Here is a 24,942-nt window from a genome sequence, read left to right as displayed (position 1 = left end):
CCTATTATCATGATACTGTGATTGAATTATACTCATATATGTCCTTTTGTGACCGGAGAGGAAGAGTTGAATTTCGATCAATAAAACACAATATTGTGTTATTGAAATTTTCCTTCAATTATTTTTTTATTTATATATCTTTGCGAAGGGCCAAGACCGCGGGTCTCGTTAATCTCCCATTTAATTTTATCCCATTCATCATTCATCTACCATAATTTTCATCGGTTATGATAATACTAAAGTTATCCCTTCTCTAGCAGTCCTGTCCGACAAGGCTTTCCCAGCCCGACTTCACCGTCCACGCCTTTTGTAGGCCGCTTCTCATTCACTCTTTCTATATAGCCAAACCACCTAAGCCTGCTGGGATTGTGATATATCCATATAAGGATTGCCTTGTCACTACATCGTCTTTTAACTCACACTTCTCACGTTTCTCACTATTATTTCACAAAACCAATTTGCCTGATAGTTGTAATAATAATTTTGAGCGCTCCAACTATTGGAGTCTTAAAAATTCATGTATTATAGGCATGTAGGTGATCGGCCTACTGTGCCCTATACATGTCAATTTGTAGGTCTATATCATTCCCGTATCCCCGCCATATTTATTCCATGTTTGCCAAATGGAATGGAAAGAAAGTAAACTTTTGAACAGCCGGCGTGTCGCACGATCTCACGGTTAAGAGTTGCACCCTTAGAGCAATAACTGCTATCAGTTAAAATTAAATATAATTCGAAATTACCATATACAACTGTAGACAAAAAATAATAAACAAGAATTTATTACAAACGGAGCCGGTAAGTGTTAGGATACGTGAAATGAACAACCGCCAAGTCTAAATATTAACTTTGTGACATATTCCACATCAAGTAGGTGCAAGTTTCATGAAACGCAATACTAGCTCATAAATCAGTTATTATTAACACAACTACGAACTTGAAACAATTGATATATACTTCACATTAAAATTATTACTTGTTAAATATCGATACAGTACGAAACTGGAAAGTTAAATGCTCTGTCATTACGCAGTAGTTCATATATAGTTTTGTTATACAATTTTCAAGACTTTAGTTCGAACTAAATTTACTTTTCGAAAACAATTTATTTTGTCGTCTAATAAAAGTATTGTATTGATTTAAGTGACAACTACCTATATGCTGCGTTAGACCAGTAGCGAGAAATTCTGGGGTCTTGTGTTAGAATCGTGGCTGTGCGGTAATGAACGCAATTAACAGTTACACGGTGAAAGAAACGGCTTACCGGAACCTAAAATCGACCTCTGTACATATAATCATATATATATATATATACATACATGCTTTTAAAGAAAATAGTTAGTAAAAGTATTATTGCAATGTAATCCATAAATAATTCTAAGCGGTCTACAGTTATTTGAAAAAAATCGTATTCGTAAAAACAACTGCAGTAAACATAGTCGTACATTAATTACAATTGTAATTAATTAGTTTGCCCGCCCTGGTCTCCAAATGGAGATCCTGGAACACGCTACGCTTTCGTCATATTCCTATTACCATTTATTTATTCGCCTATGGTATTAAGAAATAACTGATTAAGACTCATTGTTAACAGGTGTTCTTATCACGGGCGTGACCCTTATCACGGAAATGTGTGAAAATAGTCCGGACACTCTGAATCACTTCAAAAAGGTATGTGTTTTATTATTATTCATAACTAAATTAATTATCATACAATTTAATATAATAAAGACGCCGTGAAATAACAGAGATTTGTTTGGAACTTTTAATACAGTTTTATAAAAAGTACATTATGATTTACTATGGAGTATCTATTTATGAAAATCGCAAGAAAAGCGGAAGAAAATGTTATAATAATTTTGTTATTTTTCATCCCCTGTTATTTTATAAGTATGTCCTCGTTAAAGTTTATATTGGTACTATAAGTTTTATAACATGTAATAAGTGTAAACCATAGAACAGGATACGAAGAGTTATAATTTCACCGATATGAGGAAGATTCGACGGTAAAACCCATGCGGTCTGAACACATTTAGAGATATGCCGATTAAACCATGCTATATACACTGTATATACACGCATTCATACTTACGATATAAGAAAATGGATTAATATTTTTTATAATTATTTACAATATACATACCTAATTATTTAATATCACTTGAAGCTTCGGGCTATATACACTATAATCGCGTAAATAGCTATCAAAAACATACAAACGTATTACACAGTATCAAGAAAACATATGTATAGATACCGGCAAACATCTTGTCATCAGTTGTCTTTTGTGTCCCGCGCTGTGTACGATACGCCAAACTTTCCCCCACTCCCTTGTATAATGCTCAAGAAGTGTGCCGGTATCTGTACTTACATTTTTCATTTGTGGTTGAAATTATATATACTCTAGATACACATTGATACGAATAATTTCTATAAAGCAGGGTGATATATACAGTAAGAACTTTTCTCAAGAATATACAGTTTTGTTCTTTATTTTGATTAAGGCCTGATCACCAAAACTAATGTATGTTTGTGTTGTCCTTAGGAGAGCGGACAGCGCGAGGTAATCCTTACGATGTACCTTGCACAAGGGAATGATTTGTTGATCTTATTTAAATCTATTCTAGGGTAAAGTGTTGAATGGATTTTTTTAAACATAGAACGTTTTTAAAAAAAGAAATATTTTTTTAATGATCGTTGATGTTATCAGGCAATTATAACCTATTTAAGACCTGATGACGGAGTTGTAAGTGTATTTTATTTCTAAAGATAAACAGAAACCGATAAATACAGATCAACATAATTACAACAATATTGATCATAATGTACGGTACAGAGTTTTATTCTAATATGGTAACAGCGTAAGGACAAAGATCAACAAATTATTCGTGACGTAACTAAGCATGTTAATGTTGGTACATGTTTAACAAACAACTTGTAAACTGTTTAATGGAATATATATTTATATAGATTTCATATATAATCATAAAATGAATTGATTTTCTCCAAAATACTTTTAAAGCGTCTACACACCGCCACTAAAATCAGTGGCGATATCGAGACAATGGCGGTGGGGATGAATCATAAGCTTGCCCGAACCAATTTGTGAGTTAGGGTTGTTAATAAAATCAGGGTACACACGAGGCGATCTACACTACTCCCCACCACTTCCCGCATATTGCCTCTGACTTTAGGGCCGTATGTAGACGCTTTTATTAGTGACATCACCGAAATTTTATACCAAACAGCTGTTAGGTGAAGTTAAAGGTGAATGACCCCTAGAGTTCAACTTATTTGAAATTTTTATTTACAAAATTCTTATTGTTTACAAGATGTTTCTTAAATACATTGTATGGGTATTTTATATGTGAGCTTCATTGTTCAAAGGACAATCGCTTTCAAAGCAAATTTGTTCTTAACTTTTTCTACAGTCTATAGTCATGTTGAATTCATAGTGCAGTAGTTTGGGGTTGTCTTGCTTATGTAATCATTGTGAAGCTTCAATTATTGGTATTAAAATACACAACAACTAATGGTATTTAAATTAATTTATATAGTACGTAATACGAGTACGTACCGTGCTGTATAAAGACTTATATTTGAGATATTAACATTCACATACACAAAACGTATGTACAGAAGAACCATACAAACATATACACGTTTGAGAGAAGCACTCAAAATTGTGTCTAATAAGTGGTGGGGGTAAATGTTTTTTTTTAAATATATTTTTAAGTATTTAGACCAGTGAGAAACCGAGTGGCAATAGAATAATATTTTTTTATATTATAAAATAAGGTAGATGACTAAAGAATACGTTTTGGAACTACATATCCTTCAAAATATATGTCTATCGTAATGAAAAAGTAAAGCCTAGCCAATAAAACAAAAAACCTTGCCGTTGCGAAAAATTATTGGAATTAATTTCTTTAAATGGCAACAATATTTATTAATGATTGTCATTGTCAGCTGTCAGTGTGATGTCGATTCGATTGTGCGTCGTGTAATCTAGGATATGTATGGATCTTGTCAGTTGTAAGTGGGTTAAAATGCCCAAAATTTAATAGTTTATAAAACTTATTTATAATATAACGTAATATATGTAGGTATGGTAGTCTGTGGAACTTGTCTCTATGACTTTAATAAATGTTGCTATATTCATAGTTAATCAGATCAGGGATTTTATTTTATTGGTTAATAGTATTTTTGTTTAGCCCTTGGAACTCACTCAGACCCGGTATTTTGAATTCTTTCTTTCAACCAGTATTTAGTATGCCTGTCGATGTAAATGGCTTTCTGTATTTGTGAGCAATACTTTTAGTTTTATCAGGCATTAATCAAAAACATTTATAGATTGTGCCGAACCTGGTGCGAATATTGAAGAACCTCATACTTGCTGGTTATTCACCGGAGCATGATGTTAGCGGTGTTTCCGACCCATTCCTTCAGGTAAGGCATTATTCTAGAGTTTATGTTAAGGAGGGATGAGCTGCTAGAGTGCGAAAAGCTAATTTGGTTGACAGCGGTGTTACGTCAATATACTGCCACAGATCTTGATATTTTTATGAAGACCATTTATTCATCAAATATATAATCTTACAGCTATATATATCCGTATTGTAAAAGAAAACACTTAGACAATATACAAAGCCAAAACTGATTAAATTTATAAACGAAATATAAGAAAAGAAAACATAAGTCAATTACTTAAATATATTAAAAAATGAAAATAAAAACAAATGAAGGCCGGTCCTCGTTAGAAAAAAAACATCTTGATATCTGGTTGTTGTCTAAAGATGCTGTTGACAAGCGATTTGATATTTCGATTTTCATTTCGGTTCCATATTCGCAAGCGAAGGTAAAAATATTCTTAATTCCCTTCTTTAAGCATGCAATTAACAATATGGAGCTACTAATAAGCTTTGTTTAGGCCTTGAGGAGGCCTCCTCCCGGCCAGAGATCTATCTCTTATGTCTGATCTATCTACTATATCTTTTTTTGTTAAATGTATGTCAATAAGATGTGGATGAATAAAAGATTATTATTATACGTGTTACGAAAATTTTGACCAAACTTGAGAACATATAAAAATATAGACAAAATTTCCAGGTGAAAATTCTCCGCCTGCTGCGAATACTAGGCAAAAACGATGCTGAAGCTTCTGAAGCGATGAACGATATTCTTGCCCAAGTCGCCACGAATACTGAAACGAGCAAGAACGTTGGCAACACAATATTATACGAAACAGTACTCTCCATCATGGACATTAAGTCTGAGAGTAGCTTGCGTGTGCTGGCCATAAATATTTTAGGGCGTTTCCTTCTTAATAATGACAAGAATATACGATATGTGGCGCTCAATACACTACTGAGGACGGTCCACGTTGATACGTCAGCGGTTCAACGGCACAGAACAACTATATTGGAGTGTTTGAAGGTTAGTATTTTAGAACAAGGTCCAACAGGCAGTAGTTCATCTGAAGTGAGCCGGCCATGGATGGATTGATAGAAGTGCGTTGCAAGCCTTTTAGTGGAATTGTTTCGGAAAAACTTCAGTAGTGAATTTTACATCTGAATCTTGACGAAGCATTTGTAAGATATACCAATTAAGCTGCTGAACAGATTTTGATTATATTCCTACGAATTGAAAGTCGGGTCTCTAAAGATTGCTTTAGGCCACATGGCAAAGTCTAATTTCCGACTTTTCTACTAAAACTGAATTACTGTAAAGTCGTATTAATTTATACAACTGTATATTTGGAATGTATTTCCAAGGAATGAAGAAACTAAGAACTCTCTTTATTGACTTAAAACAACTACTTTTCTATCTATGATTTTCATAAGAAGTTTCTTACGTCAATAAAGCAAAAATATATAAAAAAAACAGATATATATATACTTACAGACTTAGTTACTTTGTGAAATTTGACCTCAATTTTTTTTTAACTTTCCTGTTTTTTTTATGAAATAGCTAGAAGTAAATATAGTCTATATGTCATATATTTTCTATTATTATATTCTATTTAAGTTGTCTATAGGTTTGTTACCTGTTATGTATAATGAGCAGTGTTTGAAGGTTTGATCCGCTGTCTATGTGCCCATTTACTAGCTCGTACGGTGAAGGAAAACATTGTGGAGAAATCGGTTTGCCTTAGACCCATAAAGTCGACGGCCTGTGTCACACACAGACGCCTGATCACCTAATTACTATTAGAAATAACGAAACAGATACAGAAATCTGAGGTCTGGAGGTTTATATATAAATATACTAGCTAACCCGGCAAACGTTGTTTTGCCATGACACATTTTTTAGTTCAATAAAAATAATCATCTATTATAATAAAAAATAGAGGGGTGAATATTCAGGGTTTTATGTATTTTTTAATGCCACATAATAAAATTTAAAAAAAAATGTTATCCAAAAAAAATTTTTTTTGGGATGAGCACTCCTTATCACTTAGGGGTTTAAAAGATAGATAGTAGCCGATTCTCAGACTTACTGAATATGCATAAAAAATCATAAGAATCGATGTAGCTGTTTCGGAGGGGTATGGGGACGAACATTGTGACATGAGAATTATATATATTAGATATATATATATATATATATATATATATATATATATATCTAATAAATGTTAAAATATGTAGGATCCAGATGTGTCCATTCGTCGTCGCGCGATGGAGCTCTCGTTCGCCCTAATCAACAGTCAGAACATCCGTGTTATGATGAAGGAGCTGCTCCTCTTCCTGGAGAGGTCTGATGCTGAGTTCAAAGCGCATTGCTCCAGTGCAATGGTTCTGGCCGCCGAGAGATATGCGCCGTCCAGCAAGTGGCATTTGGATACGCTGTTCCAGGTCCTATTGAAGGTACGTTAGAATAAATTCTTCGTGGATGTTGAGCTTTTCGAGTACACATGGCACCTTGATTTCGAAACTGTTATTAAACAAAAATACTAAATTTTACATGAGAAAGACTTTACGATTTTTGCATCATTATTTATCTCTTTATAAAAAAGTAAGCAACTTATTAGATATATTTTTGAGATTACTTGTTAAATTGTCGGCTTATTTTTAAGGTGTGCAGTTATATAATTTAATATTTTCTATGATTACATATTTATAGGAACTTTAATTTTCATAGTCACACTTTTGAAATCATTAATTCTTCAATTATGTATTATTAATTTGAAAACAATGCGAACGAAAATTACTATATTCAAAATAAAATTCTAGCTAATATAAGGACTATTATAATTTATTTTAAAGATATTTATCCACAGGTGAGTTAAACAAAAAATGTTATTGCCCTAGCATTAATTTCGTATAAAAATAAACTATGACTAAACTAAAAAAACACACTTTATCAATTATATATAAAATAATTTACATTAATGTCAAAATTTGCCGTAGCTAAACAAATAGTTACGCTTTTTTATAAACTTTTAAGTCAATTCCCTTAATGCTAGGTGACCACTTGTGTAGTAACGGTTTCGCTAATAATTTTGTTTTAAATTTCAGTTTAGTAACTTTAAAATTTAGCGCCTTCTACCAAAATACTGGGGAATTAAATAGACTTATCAAATTCCTTCTGAAAATTTTGACGATTTGGACAAAATGGCATTGATAACTATATTTAGTAAAAATTTCGTTTGTAACAGTTTCGAAATAAAAATGCGACATGCTTTCTTGAAAAACATTATTCATTTTTGTATGTGATCATTAAAGTATAGTAGTTGGTGTGGCGGGGCAACCACGTCCTTAGATCGAAAGAATTGGAAATATACACAACCCATCTCAATATGGCGTTATGGGAGAGAAATTCTTATAATTATTTAGCACGGTATAACTAAAGCGAGAGTGTGGACTGATGGTTGACACACGGGAGAAGCGAATCCTCACTGCTATGGACGATTATTGAAAGAATAACAGCAAGAGAGGAAGAATTTCACATACCTCATGTTTCGCTGCTGATGTTCCATTCTCCGTGGACCGATCCAATGTGATGCGTGTTTGTATTATTGACGAATACAGCGTGTAGTACGAAGTTTACGTCTTCCATCACCTTTTCTTTGTCTCAACCCTGAAATTGTGCGTTCGTATCACGGCTCATCAATGGATTTTTGTTAAATATGTGTGCATTTACACGCTTGTACGGTGAAGAAAACATCGCGAGGAAACCTCCCTTAGACGCAAAAGGTTGACGGCGTGTGTTAAGAACAAAAGGCTGATAATGTTCTTGCATATTAGAAAAAACACAGATTAAACACAGAAACAGAAACAAAAAAGACATTGTTTTTTTTCTATGAAAACTGTCCTTCCAAATTCAAAGCAAAGGTTATAGACGAAGCGTAGTCTAAGTATTGGTTGCCATGGTTACCATGTTAATGTGAAAACAGTACGGTCGTTATATGTACTATTGAAGATAAGTTTGCTTCAAGTTTATAGCGCTCTCTCTTTAACGAAACTTCGTGTTAACTAACTTGAAATTTGCAATTATTACAGGCTGGGAATTACCTTCGAGATGATACAGTATCGAACACGATACAAATAATATCGTCTGCTCCCGGTGAGAGGCAAGCGTATGCGTCTCAGCGATTGTGGATCTCTTTGGAAAGATCAGCTGTTTGTGGTGATTCTACTGAAAAACAGCCGATTATACAGGTATTTTTGGAGAGGGGTTCATATGGTTTTTAAGTTTTTTTATATAATACTAGCGGATCTAGCGCTTTCCTGTACACGCGTCGTAGAAACAAAATATCTAGTAAATCATTCTCCACTCCATTTGTACACACAATAAAATTCATCCTAATCTGTTCAGCCGCTTAGTTTAATTACGAACACATGCGCAGAAGATTTATTTATACCGACTGCAGCGCCATCTGCCGCTTTGTGAATTTCAACCATCCAGGGCGCCATACAAAAAAAATAATTCATATCGGTCAAGCCGTTCAAGAGCAGTACAGTGGCATACACGCGTACATTAGAATTATATATATGTATTAAAATTTACAGTAACTGTTTTCTTGCTTTTTTATACCAATTAAATTTTGTTTATAGTTTCAATTAATGGTCTGTATTGTCTCTGATTTTTTTCATGTGTGAATATTTTTTTCTGTTATGTATGTTTTTTTTAATTATTATTATTTTTATTGCAAAGACCTTAAATATGGGTACAATGTCAGTTAGAATGGGATTTAAAAAAACTTATTTTTCTCTACATTTAAATAGTGTTTTTTTATTGTATGAAGGACCTATAGTTATTTTTATGCATTTTTTATATCGAACATATTTTCTTAATTATATTTGTTGTAGCTTCAATATGGTATAAGAAACAAAATTCATATTTAAAAGTTTCGATAAAAAAATCTGTAAAGCCGAAACTGTTTGTCTGATTTTTTATTTATATTCCCTATATGAGTGTAATTTATATAAATATTGATAAAAATATTTATTTGAATGTCCACTTACAGGTGGCTGCTTGGACGATAGGAGAGTACGGAGACATGTTGGTGTCGGAAGCAAGCAACGCCATATCCATGGTCGATGATGATGGAATTGGTATGTATTTATATTCTAAAGTATAAAGTCATCAAAATAACTGTATATATAGTCTATATCAGTGGACAGGACATTTAGGACAGGAGGCTTTTAGTGTCACTCTATATTAACCACTCGCGTACAATATATATAAGCGAAATTAATAAAATGTATGTTAAGAAAACACTTTTTAAACGGATTGAAGCTATGTATTATTATTATAAACTTACAATTATTTACATAATTTTAATTTTTTTCCGACGTTTCGCGTGAGCAGCGTACGTGGTCACGGTGAAAGCTATGTTAAGAAAAACACTTTTTGAACGGATTGAAGCTATGTATTATTATTAAAAACTTATAATTATGTAATTATAAATTTAGAATTATGTAAATAACATAATTCTAAATTTTAATTTTTTTCCGACGTATCGCGTGCTTTTCAGCGTGCGTGACTGAAGACAAAAGGTGTTAAATTTCAAAAGTATCACAGCTGCAGAGAAAGTTGTGTTATCTGTATTTATTGCCTAACTTATTGCGCGAAAATCCGGAAAAAAATTAAAATTTAGAATTATGTAAATAATTATAAGTTTTTAATAATAATACATAGTTTCAATCCGTTCAAAAAGTGTTTTTCCTTATGTGTAACAGCTATGTTAACAAAAGACAATAAAATGTATGTTGTTTTTATTTTGGAAAAAATATGAGGTAAAAAATCCCTAGACACTGGCAGGGAAGTAGTGTTATAAATTAAAAAATATATATATAATATAAGCGAAATAATAAAATGTTAATTCCTATATACGAATGAATGCAAGGTAACAGTTGAAATACGTCTGGCTATGCTCTCGGGACTAAGAAAGCCTCAGTGAGCAAAATGTGCCTTGGCTCGTACGCTAAATTTATTTTTAATCAGAAAAATTGCTAATATGTTATGAATGGTATAAATTAATTTATATGGAACTCTTAAGAATTTCGACAACAGTAAAAAAAGGATTTACTCAACTGGCCGATAATGAAAATAAGCTATTAACACACTCTATTCTATCCTCTTAAATGTAATGTTTATAATAATTTCCAGATGAATTTGTCCGTCCGTCGGAAGAGTACGTGATCGATATATACCAGAAGTTGTTATGGTCCACGCAACTGTCGATCACCACGAAGGAGTTCCTTCTGTTATCTTTGGCCAAGCTGTCAACTCGATTCACCACACAACCCAGCCAAGAGTAAGTTGTAATTGTCTTTGGTTTTCACTTTATTTTTGATAATAACTCGCGAATATTGTATTTTTAACGGTTCTCAAACTATGACGCCCGGTTTTTATTCTAATATTTACGGCTCGTAGAAATTACGACTGCTGTTCTAGATATAGAACCCGAACTTAAAAGAATTCATAGATGGTGTGTAATGAAAATAACAAAAACTCTTTTAATAATAATGATAATAAATCCTGTTTAATTTCCAATCATTACAAAAAGAAATAGCTATAAAAAAAGCTTAATTTTTTATATATATTTCATACATTTTTTTCTTCTTATCCTAATATTCATCCTTCTCCTTCACGGGTACTCCTTTTTCCAAATATCTCTTCTTATCACGGCTTTCTTTCTCTTCCTCTTGGTCCTTTTCATATCTTTAACGTCCATCTTTTATCTCCAAATCCTACAATCCATTATTATTATTAACAACATTGCAGTTTATTTAATTTTATTTATAACCTACCAAAGAGCGTACCAATTCTAAAAAGGCCAGCAACGCACTTGCGAGCCGTCCGGTGTCACCTAAAATAAGCTGAGTCTCCTGCCCGTTTGCCTCTTATTACATAAAAAAATCCAAAACATCATTCGGTCAAACAACAGTATTAAAAATAACAAACTTTTTTTTTTCAGTAAAATACGCGTCATCGTTGATACATTCGGCTCCCATATTCACATAGAGCTGCAACAACGTGGTGTTGAACTGTCGCAGCTGTTTAGGTAAGAATATTTAACCTAAATAATATTGTCTTTGGGTAACATAGCTTTAACACATTGAAAGGAAACACTTTTTTAACCGGATTAAAGCTATTTGTATTATTATTAATTATTTTAAAAACCCGTCATCTTTTAGTCGATACCAACTCCGGGGAAATAAATAACACAACGTTCTCCACAGCTGTGATACTTTTGACATTTAACACCTTTTGTCTTAGGTCACCGCGACCACGCACGCATGCGCGTGTAAAGCACGCGAAACGTCGGTAAATTTTAAATTTAAAATTATGTAAAATAATTATAAGTTTATACTAATACCGATAGCTTTAATCCGGTTAGAAAATTGTTTTCTTTCTAAATAATATTTTAGAAATATTTATTTCTCGACCTAGATTTCATGATAATTTGTCAATCTGATAGGCAAGTAGATGATCAGCCTCCTGTGTCTGACACATGCCGTCGACGAGGCAAAACCTCAGGGAAAGGAGTCTGCTGGAGCCACTAGGCCCACACTGTTCTACTGAATAATTATTGTAAACTTTATTCAACAAAATATATGTTACTCCCCACACTATAATAATTTGACTTTGATGTTATTGAATTGTAATAAAAATGACAGCCGATACCAGCGCCATTGCTCCCACATATATAATGGTATTTATTAAGTAGATTGTTTATATGTAATTGTATGTTTCAGACAATATGCGAACCTGCGACCTGCGCTCCTAGAGAGGATGCCAGCCATGGAAGTGGTCAGCACGGGTGAGAGAGACGACAGCGACACAGAAATCGAACCAGCTGCGCCAGCGCACACTACGCAACCCGATCAGGTATTAGTTATTTCGATTAATTTCGCTTCTAAAGCGTGTATAGATATAGATATTCCTATGTTGCTTGTCGGACCTCCCGGAACAGTGCCCAGGACCCCCCCCCCCTCCTTCGGTTATCTAAGCCCCCTTTATTTTATGTTCCCTTCCCCTCCCCTATGTAACATATATCATTTTTAATATTATAAATAATAATTAATAATATCTTATGTAATTTAATACATTTTTTTTCCTGTACTCACAGTGGTTGCCTGGAAGAGATCGCTCGAAAGCGATAAGGCCGCCAGTTGCTGCCCTCCTTTTGATTTAATCATGTTAAATTTTTTAATATTGTAATGTAACGAAGTGTTAATAAATAATAAATAAATAATTGTTCAGTTTAGAAAGCGAAATGTTAGTTGTTCAGTACACGTGCGGAGCCGTCATTGCAACTTGTTTTTTCTTTTTTTTTTAATATGTCAATTTGTCGAAACTCTGCAATGACAGGCTTTCCGCATTTGTAATGAAATATACTATTTATACGGTTGCTCAAAAGTGGCGTATTGCAGGGACGTATAGCGTTCGGGATGTGGGCTATTACACACTCGTGCTTTTTTTTAACTTTCCCGCACTCGTGCGTTCTCTCCAACTGTCAAAACAATGTCTATTAAAAAGAAGAAACCAACCCCGAAGTTTTTACTAAAAAATACATAGAAGTTTTTATGAATCTTGCAAATATTTCTAAAACGAAGCTACTGCTCACCTGCTACTGCTGAAACAAATGCTCAAGTAAATAGCTGTAAAAAATTTAATTTGGAATTCCTAACCGAAGAGCTCAAAGTGGCCAGTAAGGCAAAACATCAATTTCATGATATGTAAGAACATAATATAACTTTACTAACAAAACCATATCAGTCTTGAACGCGCGGCTTTCCTTTTTTGGAGATTCTTGACGTTACGTATTACTTCCTACTACTACTCCCTAAGATTACTAATAAATATGGGCCATATTTATTACTACCAAAACGGACCTTTACTTGTTGGCTACAAGTGATAAATGATTGGTTTTTTTAAATATAATGGCAATAGTTTTGACTATATGCCAGTTTCAAGTAATAAATGATTGTTGACTTTTAGTTTGTACTACACGCAGAAGTTAACTAGGCTCGCTGTGATGACGTCATAGTGATTACTAACTGCACAAAAATTCAAGTATTCTTTAAGGCCCCGATAGTAGGTATCTATTGACTTTTTACAATATCAACGTTTATCAATAAGGGGGTTGAATGTAATTTTTGGTAACAGTTCTATATAGGTTAATAAAACAAATATAATTTTAGTTTAAAAAAACACAAAGGATGCGCGCGCGTAACATATTTTTTTACAATACCTAATTTATATTTATTTATTAACACTTTGTTGCAAGTACACCTTAATAAGCACATTCCACACAGGTGCCAAGTTGATTGTGTAGTACTTCTAATTGTTAACTAATATATATATAACTTAACTAATGTTAGGTTACATAAATCCCGGTAAAGTATTTTATGTCAATTTAGTCTAATACGTGCCTACATATAAAGTTTTTTTTTCAGGACGCGCTGTTGGATCTTATAATCGGTTCGGAGCCATTGTCCAATGGAGATGTTGAACACGCACCACCTGCCGCTAACAATAATACTACTAATGTAAGATGTTTTTCTTTTAACTGACATTAATCAAACAATATTCGACTGAGGGTCCTTCAAGAAAAGAGCGTAGCTTTATAGGACGGCAACGCACTTGAGAGCCTTTCGGCAATATGAGTGTCCACGGACGACGGCCTACTCAGTATCGCCTATATGTTTGTTGGTATTGATCTGTTTTTCGTATGTGTCAGTAAGATGTATTGAATATTCCAACTTATGGAAATAGTTTCATCTGAGTCGGTTCAATAGGACATTAATAAAATAAGAAAATAATGTACAATTCGTAAAAGGCCGGCAACGCACTCTCAAGAGCTCTCTGGCATTGAGAGTGGCCATGCGGCTATAACTTAACATCAGATGATCGTGCTGCCCTTTTGGTACTCTGTTCTATAGAAAAAGGTTAATAATGTTGACAGGTGTTTGTAGTTGGTTAAACTTTCTTTTATCACTATGTTATAAAGATTTAAAAAAATATATGTATATTATTTATATAATATTTATTAATTGAAGCATATTTTTATTTATTTTTAACTATTGTGTGATTTTTTTAGTAATAATAGATAAGAACCACGAAATGTAAATAAGCCATCGCAAATGTTTTAAAAAAATTGCCAAAAAAAACTGATTCATTTTAGAATAATTTCCGAACGAAGAAATTATCAAATACTATAACATTTCGTAAATTTTCAGGATATCCTCGATCTCCTAAGCGGTCTGGACCTAACAGCGCCCGCTCAAGCGCCCATGGGTGTAATGGGCGCCCCTATCACCACGCCTATGAGCGTAGCAAACAACAATGTTTCGCCCCTACTTGACGGCCTATTCACATCGCCAGCCCCAATAACACAGATGCAAGCGCCTGGTATGTTTTATTTTAATGTCTTTGTTCTCATTACAATCTTATTGTCTATGTTCAATTGTATATTGCGTTGCCAGAATCGTTATGATATTAATTTAAGATTTGTGTTAAAAGAAATATTATTTGAATTTTTATATGGCTACACCTGTTTCATAAATTTTTAAGGAAGCAAATGATTTTGCGCCCATCAAAGCGATTTTTTTTTAAATTCAAATATTATAGGAGTCGTACCCATGTAGTGACGCATCCGATACCGATACTGATATATCGGCATCTGCAATATTTGAATTGCCGATAAAACGATAACCTTCAAGAAAAGGGCGTACCAATTCTTAAAAGGCCGGCAACGCACTCGCGAGCCCTCTGGCACTGAGTGTCCAGGAGCGGAAGTATCACTTAACATCAGGTGAGTCTCCTGCCCGTTTGCCCAGTTCTATAAAAAAAAAACATTTCAAATTAAAAAGGAATGTAAACAAGATGCGTTGATCTAGTTCGTTGCATATAAGGCACTGTTAAAAGTTGTTGTGTAAATTAAATGCCCAGGTACTTAATAAATTAATGTAATTCAAAAAAGGATGTGAATTGTACAATGATCGTACGTCAAGTGACATGAGTAGACAGATTTGTATGAAGAATCTTCAAGCGTCTGACGGGTGACGCCAATGTTCCCGTGATGGTGTTTCGACGTAATATTTGCGCAGGCGTTAAGTCTGAACAGGCACGGACCATCTCTGCCCCTTTCACCTCCCTTGTACCGCGCATTCCATTTCGTTGGACATTTCGTTGGCAGCTTATAAGACTTCTTTTTTCAGATACCATAGTAACAGCTCTAGACCGTAATGGGCTCAAAGTAGAACTGCACGTTCAACGCGGAGGAGAGACGGCTACTATCACTATGAAGGCGCATTCCACTGCTGACACCGCTATGAGCGAGTTCCTCTTTCAAGCAGCCGTGCCCAGAGTACGTATCTCTTGTGTGGTCGCAGGCCTCGGGTTCAAAACTTTTTATATAATTCGATACAATTTGGTGAAAACATATACTTAAGTACTATGATTTAGAAATAATATATACATAATATAATACTGTTTTTGAATATAGTGTATAAGTGCGTAATTTTCTAGTAGTTAGAAGTTGTAATACAGTAATCCCGCCTATAACACGGTAGATTGGTTCCGCGTTATGGGAAACTGGGAACCCCATAAGACGTGTTATGTACAAATTATTCACGTTCAATTGTTCTCGTTAAACGGCATTTAATTATTAAGAAAAACCTTATGGACGAAATGTCACAGTACTGATATATAACGTGTGAAATTCCCGCGTAATATGAAAATGCGTTGTAAGAGTACCGTGTTATAATGGCGTTCATTTATAATGACATTATATATCTCTTCCTGTATTATTTTCAATTCAAACCAATTTAAGATGTTAAAAAAAATTGTTTTAGACATTCCGCCTGGACATGATGTCTCCATCGGGAAGCGTACTCATGCCACAAGGAGAGATCACCCAACTTCTAAAAGTCACTAATCCTTCTAAGGTCAGTATTATAGTATTGGTGAAGCTTTCCTGAGAACTTCCAAAATATATTTGGTATATGGGAAATTTCCACATGTACCAATTTTAACTTTATTTATCTTTTTTAGACTCCGCTCCGTCTAAGAATAAGAATATCATACACGATCGATGGCAACCCAGTATTGGAACAGGCCGAAGTCAACAGTTTTCCCACGGATTTGTTCAACTGACGACCTGTCTATTTCTAGTGCGGACATTGGTACTACTTGCTGGATGTTGGATGATATTGTATAGTATTCGATGAGGCATGGTAAAAACTATAAAATATTGACTCAATAAATCAATTGACATAATTTATAAGCAAAGCAGCTTAATTGTGAAACATATGAAAGATATTTGACTTTTTTGTAGTCAGTAAATGCGATTTTATCTGCTTGATTCTAAGATTCCAATTGAGATTGAGCGTTTCAATAGTATTTTTAAGTTAATAAATCGTTAAATAATCAGTTCCTGTCGTAAATGCGCAATTAATAAAATATTATTTGAAGGTAGAATATAATTTACTGTTAAAGAAAAATCCAACTACCAGCAATATCATCAATATTTCACGGTACAGTGTCTCAGTTGGCCATATTGGCTTCTAGAAAATGGTCCTGTCAGAGCAGCGGTAGATCCCTCACTTTAGAGATTCTTTAACATTCCACTTTAGATTATATTGCTAATAAGTATGTGTACATAAGGATAAAAATTATGTAAATTGCATGTGTTTCTTATACTTCAAAGTTATTTTCCATTCTATATTCCTTTTGTACATATATTTATGAGAGATCAACTAAAAGACTTATCCTTCGTGTGACTAGTGTCTAGGTCCCAGCGTAAGAATGTGGGGGAGTCTTGATAAAACTGATTTTAAAAACTACTCATGAACTCCAATATACATATACAATAATAATATATATTAAATTTTTTACTATAGCAAAATCCCTGTAAGTATTCCTGTATTGACTAAAAACATATCTAAAATATATATTAAGAAATAGCCTTAGCAGTCTTAAAAACTAATTTCCATATATTTTATCATCACACTTGTATACCCAACTTTTGCAGTATTGAACACAAAGTCATTATCATAAAGGAAAATTATATTTATACAAAATGGAATGGATATATTGTTTAATGTAATTTCATATGAACTAATAATAACAGCTGATACGTTACCTTTTAAAGGGGAACGACCCCTAATTGCACTTTTTAAATAACATGTATATACTATATTGTTTAGTACAGTCTACAAAATAATGATATTATTTGATATATTTTATTTTCAGTATTATACAATCTCAAAAATATTTCTCAAATTATAAAATCATATTTATATGATAATATTGGGTTCATTGAATAGTTTTTAAAATTATTTAGATATTGGCTTTACTTTTGCTGTTATTTGGTATTTGCTGCCGCGTAAATAGAGATGACTGTTACACTCAGTTAGATTGTAGGAATCGGGCTGAACCATCTATATAATGTATATAGTGGCATATATCTGTATAATAAGATGTATAGTAAGAATGATGAAATGTACTTAATATCATATTTTTATTACTTTAGCGTCTATACCCTCTAATGTAGTCAATATCACGATTTATTTATTAATTTAGATTATCCGCAATTTTGTTTTTAATTCCTTTTATCGTTTGACCAATTTAAATTTACCAACGTCCCTGTTTTGTAAATGAAGAATAAAGGATTCTCACAATCAAAATACTAGTTGTAACATTGTTAACAGAATTGACTGTAGAACATAAACCTTGTTATTTAAGTTTCTACTAACCTTTTAGATTGTAGTAAATTGTACCGCCTCCCTAGCTCAGCGGTATAACGCAAAGCGTGGAGGTCCTGGGTTCTAATCCCAGGGCAATTAGTTAATGCTGTCAATTCTATTGTTCCTTATTAAGTTTGAGTTGCAATGTACAAAACTATACAAATTTACTTTTGTAACTATTGCAGATTCTATATTTATATATCCTTAACAAGTATAATTAAATGAAATGTCATAAAATTCAGTTTCTTCCATAAAATCAATTCCAATATTAATTTTAAATTCTATCCAATGAAATTATTATGTTTAAATTAACTAATGCAAGGACAGTATGCCGACATTGATGAACCCAACCTAATCCTTTTGGGACATCTGATCTAATTACATACAACCTCAAACTTTAGGGCTGATCAGCATTATTAGTAGAATCTATACCTTTAATTAAGTAGCTGCTATGTTTGAGTGCAGTTTGTGTGGGCTTATTCTATTCTACTATTCTATTCTATTCTTATACAATTCTACCTTAACTAACATACCAAACTTTAAACATTTTTTTCCCAATGTGTATCATTAACTAAGTAATATGTCTGTATGGTTTAAAATATTTGATTAATAAAATTTAATACATATCTCCACAACTCAGTTGGTTAAGACCTAGTTGAATTCCAAGGTCCTGTTAATGCTAAAATGTTTCAAGGTCTTTGTAAATCCCATTAATTTTAAATGCACGTGTTTTTCACTTTTTTTTACGCATGAGCTTCGCAGTACGCAATTTGGTGCTTTATTTTATGTAAGTCTAGAAGGCCCTCCACGTGAGATGATTTAAAGCTATGTGAAAGATGTACATAATGATTTTATGTAAATTGGTTAATAAATATGTGAGAATGTTTATATAATCATTTGTGTTGTTTTTTTTATTAACTATTATTGCCTTTATACAGGTGTCCCAAAAGTCGACGTCAAGTCGAAATTTTCTCATAGGTAATGCCACACCAGTTATCAGAAAAATTAAAATTTTTTTTACATTTTCCTACAAGTTGGAGTGATCGGCACAGGGTTTAGGATCATAGGTTACATACAGCACTATTCGGGATGACGTAAGAGAAAAAAAATTGGCAAAAAGTAAATATTTGTAACAACAGGAATGAAAAAACTGTCACATGGTGTACATTTTCTGGAATAAAAGTAAAATTTCCATAACTTCAAAAATACATGACTTAATTTTTTTTTAAATTTTTCTGATAACTGGTGTGGCATTACCTATGAGAAAATTTCGACTTGACGTCGATTTTTGGGACACCCTGTATATATCTAAATAGATGGTCAGTTATATTATCACAGTAGCTGGAATAAAAATTAAAACCATTCCTTTAATACAGACAAGATATAATTTTAGTTTACATTACAGATTACTTGATGGCGGCAATTACATTTTGGATCTGAATTAGACCAATTATGTCAAACATGGGATATTTTTGAAAGAAGGCCAAAATGATAAATTTTAAAACTCAGAAATTCTTATTCTATCATAGGAGTAGCAGAAGACGAAGGCTTTCCGCTAACACTATTAAATAGCCTATCTTTGATCATCTGTGCCATCAGACCATGTATAACTTCAATGGTTGTTTTACAAGCATCCTTTGTCGCTTTGCCTAGTTTATCTTCAGTTCTTTTCTCGTGAGGATCAGCTCCTGCTACTATAAAACCACCACGGCCTGAAAATATTGCAAGACAACTTATGTCTTCAAACATTGTCACAGTTCCTTAAATTTTTGTATTACCCACATTTAGTTTAAACATTTAAAATTTAAATGGAATACAAAAGTAATTTTTTTTAGCACTTACCTAAACTAACTTCACTCTGTTCTAACTTATCAGACAAATCAAATATCTGACCAGTAGTGTATTCTGAATTTGTGATTAGGCTTGAGCTACTTAGAGTATTCACCCAGTACTTATTCCATAAAGAGTCCAAGAGTCTTCTGTCTAATGAAGACTTGAAGTATGACACTTCAAGAGAGTAATACTGTTTACAATGAACACCAAAATCTTCTATTTTGTTCAAAGGAATAGTTTGGTACTCCGATGGCTCTTCATTGGCTGGTTTGTAACCCTATATGGTGTAACAAAAGACTAACTATAATGGCAGTTAATTCATCTTCTCTTTTAAATATAAAAGTAAATAAATAATATTTATTTAAAAGTAAATAAATGATATTTATTTAAAAGTAAATAAATGATATTTATTTAAAAGTAAATAAATGATATTTATTACTAAGTAACAATAACATACTGTCACAATCAGAACCATATACATTATAACCACACTAACCTTGGGATAGGTCCTGAAAGCACCAAGACATACTTTTCCTGCGGAAATAGTTCTAACTGGGTCAATTACAATGGCAACAAATGGTTCTTGGAAGTTCTGGTTTAACATTTGAGTAGAGACATCAATACCAGACAGCCAACAGCCATAGCCAGGATGACTATGATACCAGCCAATAGCATTCTCATGTCTTCCAACCTAGACAATAAAATTATCTAACTTTGATGTGTGTTTATCTAGCTAGTTATTAGATATTAACCAATTTATATTTTTTAGTCATTTATTTAACAAGATATATCTATACCTGTTTTGCAGCTTCAATATAGGCAGTCATATATTCATAGGCTTGAGCTTGAGCATTTACTCTGGTCTCAGTCCCTTCTACTGGCAATGCAAATGAGTCCATCACTAACATTGTATTAGCATCTACTTTACCTGAAATACAATTATAATTTATAGGCAAAAGAGAAAGAGCCGAAATTGTGACATATAAGAAATAACTTAAATTAAAATTAAGCTAAAGCTATGAACTGATTTTACTTACCAAGTAATAAACCCATGACTTCTAATGTACCACCAGACCGAGCATGCATAACCATCTTCAATAATGCTAAAGCCGATATCTTTATATCTTTGAAGAAATGTGGGCTGTAAAAAAATTACCTTTATTATACCCTGTTATAATTTTTAAAAAAGAAGTACGGAGGACAAAGAACATACTCTTTTTCCCATGGTTTAGCTGCCAAAATATCTTGTTGTTGTTTTTTATCATATCGATATATTTCGTCAACGCTCGATACAGTTTCAATATTATTGGCCAATGCCCATGTTTTTTGAGCTATTGTAGATTGGGAATCGGCACTAGTAGACGCCATAGTTTTACGCACGTTTTACAAGAACTAATATGATTGTATGAATTATGATTATAGAGATTTATAAACAATTTCGCTGACCGCTATTTTGACGTCGGCAGTTGACAATTCATAAATTAACTTTTGACATATTGACGACTGAGAGCGTCAATTTTAACGAAAGATCCTTATTAAAATATTTCACAATGAGTCTTTGGTATAAAGGATTGAGTTGGGATCGACCTATAGAATGAATATTGAATGAAGGTTATGATTAGATGTCGTCTTGTCAACTCGCTGATTGGTACCGCCTACTTAACGTTTTCACCAATCATAAACAAGCACGTACTCGTTTTATAGAAGTCTACATTGTAGTTATTGACGTAAACTCAAGTATGTACGACGCTGACTGCAATTGTAAAAGGGTGATGAAATATCGCAAAACTAAGATTTTCTAGTGATTTTCTACTAGCTCGCATTACGCAATAGCATGCAAAAACAAGGATTTTGAATGTAGTGTTAGTTTTTAAAGTAAGTGAAGTTTGGTGTAAGCGTAGAATCATGAACGCACCGTTCATTATCACCGTGCCCAACTACGTGACGATGGAGGACGAAGATTCTGATGTTGTGGACGTGGCTCCAGCCACGCCGTCCAGAAAACGAAGACTAGACCATCTCACGTGGGAAGAGAAGATGCAAAGAAAGTAAGTGAGATATTTTTTAAAGTTTGTTTGTTTATTTTTTTAATTTGATTTACCGGGGGGATCTTGTTGGATTGGCTAGACACCCTACTGCTAAGTGATGTCTAGGTGTTATTGAACCTAACGGAATATTATTACGTTATATATTATGTTTTAAAGTTTTCTTGTTAGCAAGTCAGTAAAGCAATTATAATTGGATACATGTACAAATTACTTAACGAAGTGCAGATTAATTTATGAAACCCTGTTTTGCCATCGAAATATATACCCATAGTTTAAAAGGAAATAACAATTTCCTCGGGTAATTATATGAAACAATACATATACGATCTCTGTACTCTATCTATATTACGATATGGTATATATATAATTAAAACTAGGTATTACTATTATTACTCCTATTCTAAATATTTCATCATACAATAAAGTTATGGATATGGATGGGTTTCTCTATATTCACATACAAATAGGAGTATTTTTTTCTTTTAACAGAAAATTGAAAAACCGCGTCGCAGCACAAACATCTCGAGATCGTAAAAAGGCAAAGATGGATGAGATGGAGAGTAAAATCAATCACTTCATGGCTATCAATGAGAGACTGGTGAAAGAGGTATGGTTATTTGCATAGATATTTTCAATCTACATTCAAAGTTGAACTTTTCCTTCTTGTCTTATATATCTATAGAACTCCGAAGAACACATTTAAGACATTCATTCAAAACGATGCGTACATTGAGCTGACAAAGTGCTATAAACACAGGTCGAAGATTTGAAAGCGATGAACGAGCGTCTGCTAAGCGAGAACACATCACTGAAGACGGCGGCGCGGACCGTCGCGAAGGCCCCAGGACCAGCAGCGTCACCTCAGCAGAAGGAGGGGCCTTCGCCGGCGATCCGCGCGGCACGTCTGCTTCTGACGATGTGTCTAATCTCGCAGACATCCTCGCACACCTCGAGTCCGACGAATACCTCGACACCTTGCATCAGCTCGCTGACTCCCTTCTCAAAGAAATTGATGCAGGCGCTGCAGGAGCGAGTCAAGATGTAAGTAGTACGAAATAGTTACCTAAAAAATCTATGTTTATCAGAACGCATGGATGGCGGGAAGTAACTTTTTAAAGCATTTTATATTGTATGTATATAAATGTGGAGATTTCGAGTATATCGTCATACTTGCATCATGCTTTTTCCACCGCTTCTATTAGCTAGCGTTTTATTGTTTTATATTTATGACCGCATTTATTTATTATGTGGTCTCAACTGCACAATCTACTAAGTTCATCCCTACTATGTGTCATAGTATATATAACTAAATATATATTTTTGTATATTGCATGTCATACCAATCATGATTTTATAGTTCTAGTAAGTGTAAAAAAATATTATTTAATTTGTTACTTTAAATGAATGGCTTTAAACGAAACGAACTCGTAAAGAAAACCTCGAAGTAATAAATAAAAATGCCTGATTCTCAAATAAATAATATGTTATATTCTATTGTAACAGACGAGTCAATTAACTCTATGAAATTAGATATTTAACTGATTACTTTGGAATTAGGACCTTGCAATGCTGATGCAATAACTAACAGTGTTGCGTCATTTACCGAACGGACGAATAGGTAACATGTCCGTATCTTATTTAATCGCCTCCGTGGCTGACAGGTAAACCACATGAGGCCCGACGGTTCGATTTCCGTCGAAAAAAAAAACAAATAGTATACAGAAACAGCTTATCCTTTTTTAAATATTCCTATTTACTATGAAAAATATTATATATATTATTCGCGATTTACTTATCCCGTAATGTTTATTGCCAGGAATCGAACGGAGAAAGTAGAAAATGTTCTGAAGGAGCTCAAGTGGTGGGGACCACAACAAAGCACATGGAATCCAGTGAAGGTGATATCTTAGAGTCAAAGATCAACATTAAGCATGATGTTGACAGAATATCAGAGCACTCATATGCACATCCCTACACTGATGACGAAAATGGTGACAAAGGAGACCTGTTCTACGCCAGTTATGAAGCCAATGACTGTGTAACCGTCGAAGTGTCAGATGAGGCGGAAGAAATGGAGATGGACTTAAAATTGGCCAACTGTTCGGCCCTAGAGTGTGACATGAAATTACTTTCACCAATGTGTCTATCACCTAAATCCATTGAAGAAAACCTAGGCCTATCTCCCTCACACACAATTCACAGCTCAGACTTGGGGTATGAGTCCCTAGCCTCACCCCTAAGTGACGCTGACCTAGATTTGCCAGACTTGTCAGACTTTTGGTGCGAATCGTTCTCAGAATTGTTCCCTGCGTTGGCGTAGGCCCCAATTCTGAACACCAAAGACTGACTAGATAGTTAACGGTTATGTTTAATATATTTATTAAGTTATTTTATACGTAGGGATGTACTATAAGTGCTGTAAATATAATTTTCTGTCGTATAAATGTTTTTTATTTTATATTTTTCTACGATCTAAATTTTCCGACGGTATTAGATTGGCTAGAAGCGTTCGATGCGCAGAAGTAATTATTTATAACTGTTTCTGTTAAAAGCAAATACGATCACACCGAATTATTTTTCAATAATTTTCTGTAACTTAGTTTAAACAACGCAATGAGCGTTAAATATACATTCTACATAGTTTTACTGATAACGTTTAATTGGGTAAAACCCAATCATTTGACGCAGTAACTAGGTTTTGGAATAAACCATAGACTATAAATCAAAATCAGTTATGGCTGTTAGTAATTGTATACACGTATTAACAAACGATAAGGAATAATTGATGGTTTTTATCGATCGAGCCGGAATATTCTAGCGAGGCTTTCTACGACCAAGGCCAAATAATCGTCGTA

At 33.5% G+C, this 24,942-nt stretch overlaps 3 protein-coding genes across 13 annotated transcripts in view; 2 read left to right on the top strand and 1 right to left on the bottom strand.

The window, feature by feature from the left end:
• LOC123708408 (AP-1 complex subunit gamma-1) overlaps positions 1 to 19,102 on the top strand; it is a 29,677-nt gene extending 10,575 nt beyond the window's left edge. For 7 of the 11 annotated variants that reach the window (XM_045659092.1, XM_045659091.1, XM_045659090.1 and 4 more), the window contains exons 6-20: positions 1,595 to 1,671; positions 2,546 to 2,563; positions 4,354 to 4,449; positions 5,110 to 5,436; positions 6,651 to 6,869; positions 8,505 to 8,663; positions 9,473 to 9,560; positions 10,618 to 10,765; positions 11,429 to 11,515; positions 12,210 to 12,342; positions 13,914 to 14,006; positions 14,697 to 14,868; positions 15,678 to 15,826; positions 16,314 to 16,406; positions 16,513 to 19,102. In XM_045659092.1, the coding sequence (XP_045515048.1) occupies positions 1,595 to 1,671; positions 2,546 to 2,563; positions 4,354 to 4,449; positions 5,110 to 5,436; positions 6,651 to 6,869; positions 8,505 to 8,663; positions 9,473 to 9,560; positions 10,618 to 10,765; positions 11,429 to 11,515; positions 12,210 to 12,342; positions 13,914 to 14,006; positions 14,697 to 14,868; positions 15,678 to 15,826; positions 16,314 to 16,406; positions 16,513 to 16,614 (1,961 nt within the window). In that variant the 3' untranslated portion in view covers positions 16,615 to 19,102. The remainder of the gene's footprint in view (positions 1 to 1,594; positions 1,672 to 2,545; positions 2,564 to 4,353; positions 4,450 to 5,109; positions 5,437 to 6,650; positions 6,870 to 8,504; positions 8,664 to 9,472; positions 9,561 to 10,617; positions 10,766 to 11,428; positions 11,516 to 12,209; positions 12,343 to 13,913; positions 14,007 to 14,696; positions 14,869 to 15,677; positions 15,827 to 16,313; positions 16,407 to 16,512) is intronic. The other 4 variants (XM_045659095.1, XM_045659094.1, XM_045659093.1 and 1 more) reach the window with 1 other exon arrangement.
• A 470-nt stretch (positions 19,103 to 19,572) lies between these two features.
• Positions 19,573 to 21,629, bottom strand: LOC123708409 (COP9 signalosome complex subunit 5). The gene is made up of 6 exons (XM_045659101.1): positions 21,253 to 21,629; positions 21,077 to 21,180; positions 20,837 to 20,967; positions 20,536 to 20,730; positions 20,049 to 20,316; positions 19,573 to 19,918 (listed from the first exon to the last, which is right to left on the bottom strand). Exons 1-6 carry the CDS (start codon positions 21,405 to 21,407, stop codon positions 19,722 to 19,724), a joined length of 1,050 nt encoding a protein of 349 aa, XP_045515057.1. The 5' UTR covers positions 21,408 to 21,629; the 3' UTR covers positions 19,573 to 19,721.
• An 83-nt stretch (positions 21,630 to 21,712) lies between these two features.
• On the top strand, positions 21,713 to 24,527 carry LOC123708410 (X-box-binding protein 1). Its single transcript, XM_045659102.1, has 4 exons — positions 21,713 to 22,087; positions 22,577 to 22,694; positions 22,845 to 23,128; positions 23,904 to 24,527. Exons 1-4 carry the CDS (start codon positions 21,945 to 21,947, stop codon positions 23,995 to 23,997), a joined length of 639 nt encoding a protein of 212 aa, XP_045515058.1. The 5' UTR covers positions 21,713 to 21,944; the 3' UTR covers positions 23,998 to 24,527.
• The last annotated feature ends 415 nt before the right edge of the window (positions 24,528 to 24,942 follow it).

Source organism: Pieris brassicae, chromosome 4 (assembly GCF_905147105.1).
Source record: "Pieris brassicae chromosome 4, ilPieBrab1.1, whole genome shotgun sequence".
NCBI classification, from domain to species: domain Eukaryota; kingdom Metazoa; phylum Arthropoda; class Insecta; order Lepidoptera; family Pieridae; genus Pieris; species Pieris brassicae.
Note: the sequence above shows the minus strand (reverse complement) of the source record. Positions and strands in the feature narration are given on the sequence as shown.

Bases quoted from the DNA above. Each gene is read 5' to 3' on its own strand.
- LOC123708410 (XM_045659102.1), top strand. From the start codon at position 21,945: ATGAACGCACCGTTCATTATCACCGTGCCCAACTACGTGACGATGGAG. The intron at 22,088-22,576 runs GTAAGTGAGATA...TTCTTTTAACAG, and splicing joins GAAGAGAAGATGCAAAGAAA to AAAATTGAAAAACCGCGTCG. The intron at 22,695-22,844 runs GTATGGTTATTT...CTATAAACACAG, and splicing joins ATGAGAGACTGGTGAAAGAG to GTCGAAGATTTGAAAGCGAT.
- LOC123708409 (XM_045659101.1), bottom strand. From the start codon at position 21,407: ATGGCGTCTACTAGTGCCGATTCCCAATCTACAATAGCTCAAAAAACA. The intron at 21,181-21,252 runs GTATGTTCTTTG...ATTTTTTTACAG, and splicing joins GCTAAACCATGGGAAAAAGA to CCCACATTTCTTCAAAGATA. The intron at 20,317-20,535 runs GTTAGTGTGGTT...TACACCATATAG, and splicing joins CTTTCAGGACCTATCCCAAG to GGTTACAAACCAGCCAATGA.